Source organism: Staurois parvus, unplaced genomic scaffold (assembly GCF_062004578.1).
Source record: "Staurois parvus isolate SC_StPar_1 unplaced genomic scaffold, SC_StPar_1.0 ptg001208l, whole genome shotgun sequence".
Lineage (NCBI taxonomy): Eukaryota > Metazoa > Chordata > Amphibia > Anura > Ranidae > Staurois > Staurois parvus.
In genome coordinates, this window is record NW_028319004.1 from 528365 (window position 1) to 545916 (window position 17552).

Sequence of the window (17552 nt, forward strand, 5' to 3'; positions counted from 1 at the left end):
AAGGGGCTCTCCTGCGTTGCCTCCCTGTATGATGCATATTTGAACCATCAGGAACTTTGAAATCTTTCCCAACCCTTGCATCAACTTATGCCCTGCCAAGCCATCCCTCTCTCTACTACCTACACCTCTCAGGTTGTATAAACTGGTGCTGCCCAGCCAAACAACAATGTTTTCAAACTTCCATATCGGATCGCTTCCTACAGGAATGGAAATACTCCGTATCTGACATGTATCAACCTTTACACTCTCTCTTTACTAAACCTCTACATCCCACATCTGTGAAATCTTGGAGCAAGGTCATACCGGGAGAGAACCTGGTGGGCAACATACTGGAAGGATAGAACAAAGTGCAAAGGCTTGTGGTGAATGAATCCTGGAGAGTCTCAATGTAAGCTCTTCCATGGGGCCATCATCCCATTTCTATCCACTAAGAACTCTCCACAAATCCACTATATAGTGAGCACCGCCCTCTCTCTTCCACCGATTTCAGGAATGGCCCCCCCGCATCTCAACCTTTTGGGAACAAGTGTTAGCCTACATCTGAGGAGTTTGTGGCTGCTCACTCCCCATGGACCCAGTTCTTCTACAACTCTCCATTCAGCTGAGAAAACCCACATCCACAAATCCCGCAGGAGCTTGCAGAGGATATTAATACATTTACTGGTGGCCCACAGGGCTATTCCTAAGAAATGGACTATCACCTTGTCCCCCACCATCACAGACACTAAAAAAGATCTACGTCTTCTGATTTACAGAGAGAAGGTAGACATGGAGCTCAACAACCAAGCCTCAGTCAAACATTTCCATAATAGATGGGACACTTTTATTGCAGCAACACTTACATCCTTGGAGCAATCCTCTATGTTGCCTTCTTTTACTTCTATGGATGGGTTGGTGAAGGTGGTTACATTGTAGAGATCAGACAGCCGTGTATGGAACACGCATTGAGGACACGCATACATAACAGGTGTTGCTCCCCATCAGGCCGTGTATACCTTGGTTTTCTGGTTCATGACGTTGTCATTCTTTTGCTCTCCTGATGTGTCTGTGCGCACTCATGGCCGAACCTTACTTCCTTGGCTTTATCATGACATCTAGGAACATTATGACATTCTGCTCCTCTCACTTATTGGAGTTGGGAACAAAGTCTCAGGAGAGAGTCCATCCATGTTTTCTGATCAGGTATCACACCCGGTCACACCTCCAGGTCAGTTCCTGCCAGAAGATTCCTTCCTCTTTCTTTATTGGAGAGATTCCAATTATTTCATTGGTTACTGTGATTTATCTTTTATTCAGAAGTCATGGCAAGAAGTATGAGGTACTCGTCTCCTCTTTCACCCCAGACATATTGCTTCTTTGTATATCTCTTTAGAAAACTCAATAAAGAATGTTAAAAAAATGTACTCAGCCAATGAAAGGTCAGGACTCCATTTTTATTCTTCTCCTGCTATCAATGGCCAACTTGGTCCCACACTTCATCCATGTCTTTGGGGACCTCTGATCTCCTTATGAACTGTTTCTTCCATGATGAAGGTCAGCCATGGAGTATATCTGAGGTGTATATCAGGGTGTGCTTCTTCCCCACATGAGAGCTGGGATGTCCAGCAACATTCATCTAGAAGACATTTCCCACACTCAAGGCACTAATGCACCTCGAGGGTTGTGTGGGACCCCTGATGTACAGGAAGACAGGACTTCAGTGAGGAACATTTCCCTCACTCAGGACAGGAATGTGGCTTCTCCCCCGTGTGAATTCTCTGATGTCTGTAAAGATCGGACTTCTGCAAAAAACATTTCCCGCACTCAGAACAAGAATATGGCTTTTCTCCTGTATGAAATCTCTGATGTGTGTTAAGGCCGGATCTCCCTGAAAAACATTTCCCGCACTCAGGACAGGAATACGGCTTCTGTCCAGTGTGTAATCTCTGATGTGTGTAAAGATGGGACATCTGTGAAAAACATTTCCCGCACTCAGGACAGGAATAAGGCTTCTCCCCCGTGTGAGATCTCTGATGTATGTAAAGATGGGGCTTCTGTGAAAAACATTTCCCACACAGAGGACAGGAATGTGGCTTGTCCCCAGTGTGCAATTTCTTATGTCTGTAAAGATTAGACTTATCTGAAAAACATTTCCCGCACTCAGTACAGGAGAAGCTCTTCCTTGTTGGAAAACAGGCCCGGTCCCGCACAGTCTGAGGTTCCTCAGGATACGAGGAATCCGATGGTCCATCTACACTGGGTGGTGCCGGATGGACATTGGAGGGAGCCGGGTTTTCTCCTGGACTATACTGTGTGATGTCCTCATCTTCTACTTTCCAGTCTGGAGACAAAGTGAGACAATCCTCGGAGGTTTTCCTCATCTCCCGGCCATGGACTAAAATACAAAGACAAAGAGGATTACTAGACAGGAGCTGATTGGTTCCCCCAAACCAGGACTCCGCCCACACCAGGCAGCTTGGTCTCTGAGGAGCTTACAATTCCACCCTCAAGGGAACTAGGAAATGGCTCCTCTGATCTCCTACCAGGTCATTTCTTTATTCATGGACCTTAGTCAGAGAGTGAGGAAACAACCAGAACTGTCTTTTATAGGAGGGACAGTGATGAGGGGATTATAGGACGAGGGTCCCCACCCCCTCTATCACTCATCGCCATCTTCCCAACATAAGAAGTACTGCACTTCCTTATTTACTCCATGATTTAGTCATGAAGAACAGCGGGGCTGAGCCCCACCAGAGGTCAGAGAGTGAGGATGGGGGGAGAACAACCAAGATGAAGACTGGACTGATCCTGAAGACCACCATCATTTTGGTATTGACTCCTCCCTCATTATCACTTTCTGTTTAAGGGTCCAAAGTTGGAGGATGTTATCACATTATTATCACCATGTAAAAGTCTGTGCTCCAATCACATCATCCGATATAAAATGTTCAGCTGGGAGGAAATGGGTGTAACAAAAGAGAATCCATATTATGTGTATATATAGCAGTGGGGGGAGGGGGAGAGCAGAAGTCAGGACTATGGAATGTACAACACAGAGTATATAGTGCAGGGGTCAGGAGGATGTAATGTACAACATAGAGTATATAGTGCAGGTGTCAGGAGTATGTAATGTACAACATAGAGTATATAGTGCAGGTGTCAGGAGTATGTAATGTACAATATAGAGTATATAGTGCAGGGGTCAGGAGTATGTAATGTACAACATAGAGTATATAGTGCAGGTGTCAGGAGTATGTAATGTACAAGATGGAGTATATAGTGCAGGGGTCAGGAGTATGTAATGTACAACATGGAGTATATAGTGCAGGGGTCAGGTATATGTAACATGCAATATACTATATAATATACAGTATAAGGGTCAGGACTCAAATTATGGGTATTTAGAGGAAGTTTAAATGTTTACTGTAGACAAGTTGCAGAGATCCCACACCGCTGCCTCCCATCTCCTGAGACTGCACTCAGTGACTTGGGTCTGAGACACTACAGACATATCCCTCCACCCGGCACAGCCAGCAGACATCAGATCTTGCTAGATCCGGCCATTGGTAAGAACCCCAAGACACATGCCCCAAGTGCCTAGGTAGCGCAACACCTATGAAGAAGATGAACATTTTGCTGCCAGCTGAACCCCAGAATCGATATAAATCTAGTCTAGATACATAAATTGTGTCCCATGTGCTGATATTGCAGTGGTTACTCTACTCTGGACCAATCAGAGAGCAGTATTGTCACGATCAGAGGAGAAGACCACCTGGGACTGTAAACTCAGGATCTATAGTGGGCCAGTGGAAACAACTAAACAGGTGTACCTGGGTACCGGTCCTCACATATACAGGAGCAGTGTGACCGCACACAAGAGTCGTAGGATCTAAGGGGCCATCCGGTCTTCAGCAGCCCCCAGGTTGTGGCTCTCTAACACACCCGTACAGGCACAGTGCAACCAAATAGCATGTTGGAAGGACACGCGGTACACACAGGATACTAGGAACCAAGGTCACCTACTGCAGCAACCTAGGAAGGGGCTCCGGGGGAGAGGATGCAGGGAACACGTGTAAAGTGCAGGAGAGGGAGGGATGCTGAGCAATGGTGCAGAGAGAGAGACTCAGCAAGATGGAAAGGGCTGCAGGCAAACAACAGGAAACAATGCTGAGAAGGACACACACAGCAACAGGAAATGAGGGGATCCACGGACAGAAACCAAAGGGAATATAACTGCACAGCCAGAGGGAAAACACAGAGAACAAAGACAGGATCAAACAGCACACAGAATATGGGAATACTCAAGCGGCAGTGAACACCACAGGAACCAGAGGGGTGCGGCTTCCACATGAAGACACGTTGCTGGAACACTAATACACAGGTACAAAGACTTGATAATACCTAGGTTCAGGGGGGATAGGCAGGAACCCGAGCAACACGGACAGGAGGCAAAACCCGGTGCTGGATCAATGTGAAGGGAAGCATGACAAGTATGGGTGGAGGAATGGATTTAGTGTTCATGACCCACCTGTGCTGATCTCTGTAGGAGTGTCCTCCTCTATAAATGTCCCCGTTATTCCATCCTCCTCCATAGACTGCTGATCATCCCTCACATACGCCTCTTCTTCTTCTGCTTTCACCTCAAATTCTATATCGATTGGATCTCCACTCTAAATCAAGGAAATGAGAGAAAATATCATCTGAAAAATGCAAGATTTATGATTGTGACATCACACACAAAATCCATTGTCTCCTCAAGTCCATGTTCTAGATGTTCCATCCCACCAACCTTGCAATGATGAGGGATGGTGTGACCTTCCTGTGTGGAATCCCGGGAATACAGAGGACGGGGACATCTCTCTGGTGGGTTCCTGGTATTAGGTGGCTCCATCATCTTCTTGTGTCCTTCTGAAAACTCCTCCATCACTCCATACTCCTCATCCTCCTCTTTATACTCTTCTTTAACATCAATATTCTCATCCCCGAGGATTCCACTCTGAAAGATATAATAAAACATTCATTGTAACAAACATGCTGTGTATAAATCACAACTACCAATAATTGTCATCATCTACCTGATGATGGTGAGGGATGGTGTGACCTTCCTGTGTGGAATCCCGGGAATACAGAGGACGGGGACATCTCTCTGGTGGGTTCCCATGACTGGATCCATCTGTAGGAAACACACACACTGACTGAATCCATTGTTTCTATGTGTTTATCAGATGATGGGGGATCTAGGTGGATCCTCCGTACTGCTCTCTCCTTTACAATAAAGTCTCCTCTTACCCGGTGATGTGAGGGGCGGCTGATTGTCCATCATGACGTCCTTGTAGAGATCCTTGTGTCCTTCTAAATACTCCCACTCCTCCATGGAGAAATAGACAGTGACACCCTGACACCTTATAGGAACCTGACACACACAATGATACAGTCACCATCCAGACACATCCCTTGTCTGTTACTGGAGAATGTCCCAGAATTCCCGGCACCGCTCACCTCTCCTGTCAGCAGCTCAGTGATCTCTCTGGTGACTTCTAGAATCTTCTTCTTCTTTCTCTCTTCTATCAGGGAGGGAGGTGGAGGCAATGTGATGTCATATGATCTCCAGACTTCACAGGAGGAAAACTCTACATCTGAACACAAATAGTCACATCAAATGATATTCCCAGAATCCTCCTCACCTCTCCATTCAGGTCTCCATTTTATTAAAGCCCCACTTCAGGCTGAGGTATAATTTCCCCCCACAGGACCCCCACACTACGCAGATAAAAGGAATTCTGACGTCATTACATAAAATGCTGGAGCAACAGTTCTGCTTTGGCTGTGAGGATGTAAAGGGTCCGCCCATATCTTAAGAGCACCGGAAAAAAGAAAAAAGAGCTGGATGGAGGGACATTGGTGGCTGTGAGGTCAGTGTGATGTCATAGGATTCTCTGACTCTGGATGGAGGGACATTGGGAGGAGGAGCTGTGAGGTCAGTGTGATGTCATAGGATTCCCTGACTCTAGATAGAAGGACATTGGGAGGAGGAGCTGTGAGGTCAGTGTGATGTCATAGGATTCTCTGACTCTGGATGGAAGGACATTGGGAGGAGGAGCTGTGAGATCAGTGTGATGTCATAGAATTCTCTGACTCTGGATGGAGGGACATTGGGAGGAGGAGCTGTGAGGTCAGTGTGATGTCATAGGATTCTCCATCCCCCGCCATTTATAAAAGTGGTAAAATCCTTTGGTATAGACTGATGAGGTAAGAGAGTGATTGGTGGGAAAGGTGACACCTCTCCACAATGAGAATAATGTTCCGGCCCCGGAAGTGGGGGAATGTTCTGCTCCTGAAGGGGTTAATCTGGGTTCCCACACTATATATGTGTGTATCATCATCTGCTGGAGATAAAAGACATCACAGTGACTATGGAGGAAGAGGACGGACATGACTATGGAGGAAGAGGACGGACGTGACTATGGAGGAAGAGGACGGACGTGACTATGGAGGAAGAGGACGGGCATGACTATGGAGGAAGAGGACGGGCATGACTATGGAGGAAGGGGACAGACATGACTATGGAGGAAGAGGACGGACATGACTATGGAGGAAGAGGACGGACGTGACTATGGAGGAAAAGGACAGACATGACGGGGGGTTACTGGGTGTAAATAGAACATAACATCTTATTACCTCCTCTGCTGCTACTTCCAGCCACGTCTCATCTCTACTTCCTGTCTGTACCTGACATCACTTCCTGTCTTCCATAGAGACTTCCTGTGTGGGTAGAAGTGAGATCCCCACCTTGAGGAGCTCAGAGGAACTGCAGCCCCGAGAAGCGTCTGGTAGTGTGGCCCCGGCCTTGTGCTGGGTGTGTATGGACTGTAGATCCTTGTGTAGGGGAGGAAATGACTCCTATCTGTGACTGCTGTAACCTGCTGACTGGCATCTCCTGTGAAATCTGACACTGGCACTGGATACACACAAGGCAGTCAGGGATTTCAGCCCCTCCCTTCTCCTCTCAGACTGTAATACAGAGAGAGCCAATCAGAAGAGCTATTAAAGGAGCCAATGACAGGGACTTTCTCAAGCAGGAGGTGCAGCTGCAAAGCATTGTGGAATATGCAGTCCTGAACAGAAATGGCCTGATAGGCTGATATGAGGGATGGAACTACAGAGACCAGCATGCTTAGTGAGAGCAAAGTGAAGGACTCCATCTTGTTTTTCCTGAGGGGAGGCAGTCTGCATGTGGCAGGAGACAGTCTGGACCTGGCAGAGAAGTGCTCAGGGTCAGTTCACTCCATGTTTAGGTATCTGCATCAGTCAGGGAACATCCAACCTGAGAGATGTGGCCTACAGTACAGTGCCTACACCGACAGTGTGAAGGGCTCATCGTGAGGTGACCACAGGAGCCGGTCATTTCCAGGACCATGGTTTGGGCCTTAGTCCCAGGATCTGGTGAGAGGGATTTTGCCCCCTGGCAGATGACAGGAACACGGCACACAGAGACATGACACTTCTCCCATACTCACCAGGCACTGGGTTGTGTAGATGGCTCTGCTATACAGACACAGTGTTTGCTTTGCTATACAAATCCTGCCACGGGATTACAATGATACTTTACCATAGGAGTGTAAGTGCACCAATGAAAGTGTCTCGCTGAAGACCCCAACATTCATCCTGTTACCAAGAGACTGACGTTACTGGTGCCATACGGGCACGCGCATGCGTATTCAGGCCTCTATATTGCATGGTGTGGGAGGGAATAGCTCTACCTTGGACAGTAGCTATGAAGCATCAGTTGGGCGCAGTGTTTGCCTATTGGGCTTGTGGTGTCGGGGGTTAGAAGGGAGAAGTCTGACACCACAGAGTCATCCTTCTGCTCTCCTCCTGCTTGGACATCATAGAGCTGAGTTTATGTAAAGGGGTTTAGACCCACATTGAGGGCGCCATGTAAGTGTTTCCTCTGCTCTTGGGGTTATTCACGGTTGGAATCCCCTGAAAGCAGCCTGAGTGTAAAAGTGAGTTATATTGCTTCCGGTCTCAGGATTTGCTGTTCTCTTGATTCACCGAACGTATACCTGTTGTTCATGTTTATTACTTCCCATAGAGGTCTTACAGTAAAGCTGATCTCTGTGTTTATTATACCGTGTGTGCTTTTCATTGGTCCTTGTACTTCACTATTGTCAGGGGTGTCAGTTGGGGCTGAGACAGTTCTTGGGGTTGGGAGGCAGAGTGGTGGAGAGAACAAACTTAAGCAGCCCCTTCAGGGGGATCGGTACACTGATAGAGGGGTCACCTCCACTCCCACCAAGGGGGCAGAAATATATGACTGCCTAGTCCAGCCTCTCTCAGTCAGGGTTCCTCCAAAGGTTTCTCGGGGTTCCTTCAGCAATGAACAATTCCTGTGTGAATCTGTCAGATTACAAGTCCCCATTACCTGGGTAAGGGGGTGTCAATCATCGCACGTCCCTGACATTTACAAATCTAGAGAAGAGTTTTAAATTGCCAACAAATTACATTTCCCTCCCAGATTCCTTTTTACACTCAGCCGATGCGGGGCCGCTGCATTTTTCAAAGTCCTGCTTGTCACATTTTTAGTGCAGGTTTGGTGTGGTAAAAAAAAGCCACACAAAAAATGCACCTCCCCATTGAAATCAATGGAAAACATGGCAAACCACTTCAAAAATGCACCTGCCTTGTGTTTTTGGTGCAGTTTGTGAGTCACATGCATTGCATGCACTTGTTGGGGGGTCAAGAAACAGCCTCATTCACTTCAATGGGTCACATTCAGCAGGAGATACACCCATCAAAAGTGACATCTTGGGGATAATTCCTGCTGTGACTGCGAAGACAACCATCACTACTGGGATATGTGTAGACACTGCCCACTGCCTCTGCAGATATAGGGGGCAGTAAAAGTTCAGCTCAACTGTGAGGTCTAACAATATAAAGGAAAACTCTGCTTCAAAACGAAATAAGTGTGGGGTTCCCCTTTAATATCCATACCAGACCCTCATCCAACATTAGGAGAAGTATGAAGATGAAGGGGAACTCCACTTTAAAAATGAACTAATGATAACACGGTGTTATCTTATTGACAAATGGTGGGTCCCCCATATACCCCAGTAATGGTTGGCTCCCCCAAACTCCATTGTAATGGTGGGTTCCCCCACACACCCCAGCAATGGTGCCCCCCCGCGCACACACCCTGGTAATGGTGAGCCCTCCCGCACACACTCAGGTTATGGTGGATTCCTCCATACATATAAGTAATGGTAGGTCCCCCTGCATAGCCCAGCAATGGGGGTTTTCCCCACACACCCTGATAAAGGTAGGTCCCCCCACACACCCCTGTCATGGGCCCATTAGCACACCTAGGATTGACACATGGGTTGATACCAGTTAGAGGGGTGAGAGATTAGTGAACATTCTCTCCTGGATCCCCCTTCCTTTATTGAACATTTACTCCTGGATTTCCACTTCCCATGGTGAACATTCACTCCTGGATTTCTCCCTCCTGGAGTGAGCATTCGTTCATGGATCTTCCCTTCCTTCAGTGAATGTTCACTCCTGGATCCCCCTTCCTTCAGTGAACATTGACTGGAGGATATCAGAGGATGGGGAGACGTCAGAGGTCCATCAGATTCATCAGATGACAGGAGAGACATCAGAAGTCCATCAGCTTCATCTGAGAATGGGGAGACATCAAAATGTCCATCAGCTTCATTGTAGAACAAGGGAGACATCAGAGGTCCATCAGCTTTATCAGAGGACAGGGGAGTCATCAGAGGTCCATCAGCTTCATCAGAGGATAGGCACACATCAGAGGTCCATCAGCCTCATTGGAGATGGGAGACATCAGAGGTCCATTAGCTTCATCAGAGGACAGAGGAGAATGCAAAGGTCTATCAGCTTCATCAGAGGACAGGGGAGACATCAGAGGTCCATCAGCTTCATCAGAGGACAGGGGAGACATCAGAGGTCCATCAGCCTCATTGGAGACAGGGCAGACATCAGAGGTCCATTAGCTTTATCAGAGGACAGAGGAGAAATCAGAGGTCTATCAGCCTAATCAGAGGACAGGGGAGACATCAGAGGTCTATCAGCCTAATGAGAAGACAGGGGAGACATTAGAGGTCCATCAGCTTCATCGTAGGACAAGGGAGACATCAGACTTCCATCAGCTTTATTGGAGGACAGGGGAGTCATCAGAGGTCCATCAACTTCATCAGAGTACAGGGGAGTCATCAGAGGTCCATCAGCTTCATCAGAGGATAGGGGAGACATCAGAGGTCCATCAGCTTCATCATAGGACAAGGAAGACATCTGAGGTCCATCAGCTTTATTGGATTACAGAGGAGTCATCAGAGGCTGTCACGGATCCCACCCACATGCACACGACCACAGCGACTAGCTAACCGAGGCGTGCATGTCTGGCCATGACTTGGTGTAAAGAGGGAATGAGGGGGACTTATTTTGTCACAGCCCGCACTACCTCTCCTCTCATATTAGGACCCATGCAGTTTATGTTGTCTATATGGAGGAGGTGTAGGGTTAGATTCATCCTAGGCTCTAAGTGTTCCCCCTTGACCAACATCATTTTTAATCCAAGTCTCCCAGATAGTCTGGCCATTGGTCGAGTCCCTCCTTGGGCTGAGGCTTATCTATTCCAATTGTGACATTTGGTCAATCCCGTAATTCACAACCTTAAATCCTTCCCTGACATTCAAAAAGCTGCTCGCATTCCACCCCATCAGTATTTTATCTACAGATACAACACATTTTTGCCTCCAAAGCCTCTTCTCTGACTCTTGAACAACCTACCCCTTTAGATCATATCTGCCTCCAAGGCCCACACCACCGGGACATCATTTCCGCTACGTATACATTGCTTGTAGATGTCGCCCTTTTTCTATTGGTTCTCCCCTTTATATGTGTAAATGGTCCCGTTTCCTTCAATGTGATATTGGGTTGGATCAATGGAGTAGGATTTGGGAGGCCTCTTCTAAATCTTCTGTGTGTGTAATGTGTACAGAAAATCCTTCTAAGACCCCGATGTTTTGGTATCGGACCCCTGAGGTTCTCCATGATCGTAACCTGAATGTTTCTTCTGTTTGCTGGTGTTGTGGGATGGAAACTGACACTCTTTTCCACATTTTTGGGGATTGCCGGTCCATTGCGCCCTTTTGGAGGAGGTCCTTACCCCATTGTGGTTACTTCTGCGGGCTCCTGTCCCTTTTGAGCCCATTTACTTTCTGTTGGGTCTACCTTTTCGGGTCTCTCTAAATGTGCGAGGAAACTTTCCACCTACATTCTGAGGGCAGCCAGGAGAACCATTCCCATGCATTGGCTGTCTTCTATGTCCCCCATGTTACCGGCACTGATGAAGGTCAGAGCAGAAATGAGAAAGTTGGAGTACCTACCTGCTTTACACCCTGCTACTGTCCCTGCGCTGGAGGCAGTTCAGGACCCACGGGACACCTATGACACCGATCTGTCTGCTCCGATCGTTTGTGATTGATAGCCATGTCACTGTTTTGTATTGACATTGTATGTTCTTATGTACCTCTCATCGATGAGCTGCTTTATCAGCCTTCTCTCCCTCTCTGCTTTTATTTTACATTTACCTTTGTGACAGCTTGTTGTAATGTGTGACATAGAGAGGGAAATGGGTGCTAATAGGCTGCAGGAGATCTGCTGAGACATAGAGAGGGAAATGGGTGCTAATAGGCTGCAGGAGATCTACTGAGACATAGAGAGGGAAATGGGTGCTAATAGGCTGCAAGAGATCCGCTGAGACATATAGATGGAAGTGGGTGCTAATAGGCTGCAGGAGGTCCGCTGAAATATAGAGAGGGAAATGGGTGCTAATAGGCTGCAGGAGATCAGCTGAGACATAGAGAGGGAAATGGGTGCTAATAGGCTGCAGGAGATCAGCTGAGACATAGAGAGGGAAATGGGTGCTAATAGGCTGCAGGAGATCCGCTGAGACATAGAGAGGGAAATGGGTGCTAATAGGCTGCAGGAGATCCGCTGAGACATAGAAAGGGAAATGGGAGCTAATAGGCTGCATGAGATCAGCTGAGACATAGAGAGGGAAATGGTAGCTAATAGGCTGCAGGAGATCCGCTGAGACATAGAGAGGGAAATGGGAGCTAATAGGCTGCAGGAGATGATGTCATTATGAGTGGATTGATATATATTTTTGCATTGTCCCCCCCAGAAGGATCAGGTTTGGCGGGATCGCTCTCATTAGCTATACATTTGTATTTTGTGTTCTGTGTTTGTAAGACTTTTCTATATGTAATAAGAGATGTTTGTTGAACAGTTGGTTACATAAGAGTTACATTTATTTCTTCTTCCTTTATTCAGTAATGTTTCATCTCCCGTAGTATCCCTGTAAGGTACATATTATACAGGAAGGGGGATTATGGGATGGATCTCGGGGCTGCAGTTCCTCTGAACTCCACAAGGTGGGGATCTCACCTATACTCACACAGGAAGTCTCTATGGAATGCAGACAGGAAGTGATGTCAGGCACAGACAGGAAGTGATGTCAGGTACAGACAGGAAGTGATGTCAGGTAAAGACAGGAAGTTTCAGATGAGAGGTGAGGCGGGAAGAAGTATATCAGAGACGTTGGTGGAAGAGGCAGCAGAGGAGGTAATAAGATGTTATTTCCTATTTACAACAAATGTATATAAATCTGAGGCTCTTTTAGGAATGTTTGTGGCTTTAAAAAAATGAAAGGGGCTTTATAGCAACTTAAATGTGTAATATGTGTAACATTGTTCTGTTTATCTCCTCCTCCCCTCCCCCGCCTGTCTCCAGCACTGCACCTGGGGACTAGCAGGGAGGGGAGAGACCTTGCAGTGTAATGAGTACAGATTGGCTGCTCCTCAGGAAAGGGGAGTGTCCTGCTCATCCTTCCTCCCTTTCACTCCCAGAGCCATTTTTTTCATTTTTTGCACATTTAAAAAATCATTTTATCCTGAAGATGACACAAAACCCCCAAAATATAGATTTTCTGCAAGTAGAGACTTTAGAGAATAAAATAGCGGCAGTTCTAATTTTTTATATCACAAAATTTTATCACAAAGTCTAGGAAATGGCAAATTTCATTAAAAAATACACTTAAGCTGAGTTCAGAGCACAAAAAGCAATAAATGACCCATTTATGTGTAATAATATAAAAGCCGAGGTTGCAGCGAGTAAATAGATATCCAACATGTCAAACCTTAAGTTGTGTGTGCTGAAATGGTGACAACCTTTAGTCCCCGGTATTATCTATAGGGGACACATTTATAGCCCCTTCTAGGTCATCAGTATAGAGTACGGAGGAGGTCTGCTCCTAGAATTATCCTCTCATTCTGGTGTGACCGGTGATATGTAACGTGTATCACAATCCATGTTATCACGTGTAGGGGCTCCAGCGTGTGCTCTTACGTTTGGGCATGCATATATGTGGGGATGGGGGGAGGGGGCTTCAAATTTTTTAAGAGGAGGAGTTATGTACTTGGGTGTAACTTTAATTCTTTACATTTAAAAAAAACATTTTTACTTAAGGGGACCCAATGTCTCCCCTGTACTCCATTGGATGTAATGTAGAGCACATCGCATCGCATTACATTCTTTACCGGCCTTGATTGTCAGGAAATCTGCCATAACGTCACTTCTGGGTCAGGACAAGAAGGGAGTGAACGTGTCCGCTCTCCTCCATCCCCTCTACCCTCCGACACCCGCTGACCCGGGCCCATAGATGGATAGGTGGAGCCGGGGAAGCATAGTAGGTACAGGAGAGGATCACACACACGGGGTGGCAGAGGCTGGCACCTGAAAGGAGAGCCCTGCGGCTTGCCCTCAGCAGGGATAAAGATTAAAAACAATACTTGCCCGGCCCCCAGAACTACATGTCCCGGGCGTCAGGCGATGTAAAGTGACCATCCCTGCATGATGAGCCGACATTGACCTCACAGCACTGCCTCAGAGCAAACTAGTCCATAGGAAGGATCATATTTATCATTCCTTGTCTGCAGATCTAATACTCATCAAAACCAGTTAAGAGACCAAACAAACCCAACAGAGAAAGGGGCCCCGGACCTCAAAATTGTAGTAAACACTAAACAGTCCAAAGAAAATGTCTTCCCATGGGGGGAGTAGTTCTTCAATGTCCAGCAACCCTCCTATTCCCCCCTCACATCCACATCCTATTATTGTGTGACCAATACCATCCAAATCATTCTTACTTTCATTTCCCAAAGTTATCCGTCTACAAGGAGACCTGTATAGATCACATGATGGCACCAATGAGGATGGAGGAGGACCGGAGTCACATGACTGAGAAGATACTAAACCTCACCCTGGAGATCATCTACCTGCTGACCGGAGAGGTGAGGAGCATTCTGGGAGGTCACATGACATCACTCTCATCTCTATTAATAACACACAGACCTGACGGGAGAGGTGAGGAGGATTCTGGGAGGTCACATGACGTCACTCTCATCTCTATTAATAAAACACAGACCTGACCGGAGAGGTGAGGAGGATTCTGGGAGGTCACATGACATCACTCTTATCTCTATTAATAAAACACAGACCTGACCGGAGAGGTGAGGAGGATTCTGGGAGGTCACATGACATCACTCTTATCTCTATTAATAAAACACAGACCTGACCGGAGAGGTGAGGAGGATTCTGGGAGGTCACATGACATCACTCTTGTCTATTCTGGTCAATAGACCATTTTATTTTTGCACACATTTAGATGATGTCAGGTGGTTGATATTGTTTTATTTGTCTCCTGATCTGTAGGATTATGTTGTAAAGAAGAAGTCTAGTGGGGAGCCAATCTCAGGAGGATGGAGCAGAACCCAGAGCCTCACCATGGTGCCTCCATCTCATTCTCTGATACCTGAGAGGGAGAAAGAGCAGAAGATTCTGGAACTGACCACCATGATGGTCCATCAGCTGACAGGAGAGGTGAGCGGTGCCGGGAATTCTGGGACATTCTCCAGTAACAGACAAGGGATGTGTCTGGATGGTGACTGTATCATTGTGTGTGTCAGGTTCCTATAAGGTGTCAGGGTGTCACTGTCTATTTCTCCATGGAGGAGTGGGAGTATTTAGAAGGACACAAGGACCTCTACAAGGACGTCATGATGGACAATCAGCAGACTTTGGATTTTGTGAAGATTGTAAGGAAGGAATTTCCCCGGAATGAGACGATATTGAAGCTCACCCTGGAGATCCTCAGCCTGCTGACTGGAGAGGTGAGTGTAATGAAGGGGTTAAATCTGACTCGGCTGTACACTGGGAGGGATTCAGAGTCACTTGAAGTCTTCTGATGTTCTGTAATCAATAACGACATCCACACAAGTACTGTGAATACATAAAGTGTCCGGACTCTATGAGATTTGGTTATAGAACAAGATGGCGGCATTGGTTATAGAAGAGAACAATCTCAGCTTTCGTCCAATCAGAGAGACCCATGATTACCAGCATGCCACGCCCACTGACCACTAAATCCATGGGTGACATTTCCTGGTGGGTCAGTGAGCCTTACTAGTAAACCATTAGTGACTCTATTATATGACTTCTAGAAGGAGCTATAAATCTGACCCCATTGTCATCATATCATTGGATGGACATGTCTGTCCTTTGCTGAGTCGGCACATTGTGGCCAATCCCTGGAGAATAAATCTAGAGCTGACCATAGAAGTGAGGGATTATGGGAGAGTGAGATTTATCTTTGTATTACACAGAACTGTACAGGAGTCATGAAGAAATCTACCGACAATGACACCAGAAGGAGATCTCATCGTATGACCACAAGATCCTCGAGAATCCAGAATCCCATCACCATCCCCCCACCTCCATCCCTGATCCCTACAAGACAGAAGACACAGAAGATTCTAGAAGTCACCAAGAAGATGATGGAGCTGCTGACAGGAGAGGTGAGCGGTGCCGGGAATTCTGGGACATTCTCCAGTAACAGACAAGGGATGTGTCTGGATGGTGACTGTATCATTGTGTGTGTCAGGTTCCTATAAGGTGTCAGGGTGTCACTGTCTATTTCTCCATGGAGGAGTGGGAGTATTTAGAAGGACACAAGGATCTCTACAAGGACGTCATGATGGACAATCAGCCGCCCCTCACATCACCGGGTAAGAGGAGACTTTATTGTAAAGGAGAGAGCAGTACGGAGGATCCACCTAGATCCCCCATCATCTGATAAACACATAGAAACAATGGATTCAGTCAGTGTGTGTGTTTCCTACAGATGGATCCAGTCATGGGAACCCACCAGAGAGATGTCCCCGTCCTCTGTATTCCCGGGATTCCACACAGGAAGGTCACACCATCCCTCATCATTGCAAGGTTGGTGGAACAGAGCATCTAGAAAATGGACTTGTAAAGATGATGTGTGGATTTTTATGTGACCTTACATTTTACAGATGATATTTTCTCTCATTTCCTTGATTTAGAGTGGAGATCCAATCGATATAGAATTTGAGGTGAAAGCAGAAGAAGAAGAGGCGTATGTGAGGGATGATCAGCAGTCTATGGAGGAGGATGGAATAACGGGGACATTTATAGAGGAGGACACTCCTACAGAGATCAGCACAGGTGGGTCATGAACACTAAATCCATTCCTCCACCCATACTGCTCACTGATTGGTCCAGAGTAGGGCGGGGACTGGGTGATATCAGCCTGTAATCCCCTGGTCACTTTCCTGAGCTGTGTTCCCCGTCCTGTATTCCTGGATTTCTCTCGGATAATCTTCCTTCTCTGTGCTGCAGACACAATTTATGTATCTAGACTGGATTTATGGAGGTTCTGGGGTTCAGCTGGCAGCAAAAGTTTCATTTTCACCATAGATGTTACTAGACCTAGGCACCTGGGACATGTGATTTGGTACTTCTTCCCCATGCCCGGGTCTAGTAAGATCTCTGACAGAACATTTCTCCCAGGGTTCCTTGCTCTGTGGTCTGCTGGCTGTGCCGGGTGGAGGGATATGTCTGTAGTGTCTCAGACCCAAGTCACTGAGTGCAGTCTCAGGAGATGGGAGGCAGCGGTGTGGGATCTCTGCAACTTGTCTACAGTAGACATTTAAAGTGGTTGTAATCCCTCCATATACCCAGTGCAGTGACTGGCCTCAGGTGATACACAGAGATAAAACAAATCCTACGTATGTTGCACCTTTTTATCTGTAGCAATCTTCTCTACAACTGTTCAAAGCCCAGAATGTAAACAGATTGTCTGAGAAGTCAGAAAAAAGAGACAGAGAGATAAAGTCACATTCTGCAGAGCTCAGTGAGGTGAGCTCTGAAAGATGATTGGAGGGAAGGTACACACCCCTTTCACACAGGAACAGAGCTGAGGCTGTCAATCACAGGCTGTGTGCTGGAGCTTCTCCCCTTTCACATTTCTTCTCTTGGTGTCAGGAAGACTTGTCAGAAGTGACTCAGCTGCTGATCGCAGAGGAAGGAGACAGCAGACAGAAATGACTCTTATTGCTCTGGAGTGAGACAAGTACACACTGTAGAGGGATACGCCTTGTTCATATTCCATGTCTGAGGGTTAC

General features: G+C 46.8%; 1 protein-coding gene across 1 annotated transcript; it reads left to right on the forward strand.

Moving 5' to 3' along the window:
* The first annotated feature begins 1057 nt into the window (after positions 1 to 1057).
* LOC149438168 (uncharacterized) lies at positions 1058 to 17231 on the forward strand. Its single transcript, XM_089660184.1, has 5 exons — positions 1058 to 1207; positions 14779 to 14946; positions 16052 to 16130; positions 16247 to 16402; positions 17182 to 17231. Exons 1-5 carry the CDS (start codon positions 1058 to 1060, stop codon positions 17229 to 17231), a joined length of 603 nt encoding a protein of 200 aa, XP_089516310.1.
* The last annotated feature ends 321 nt before the right edge of the window (positions 17232 to 17552 follow it).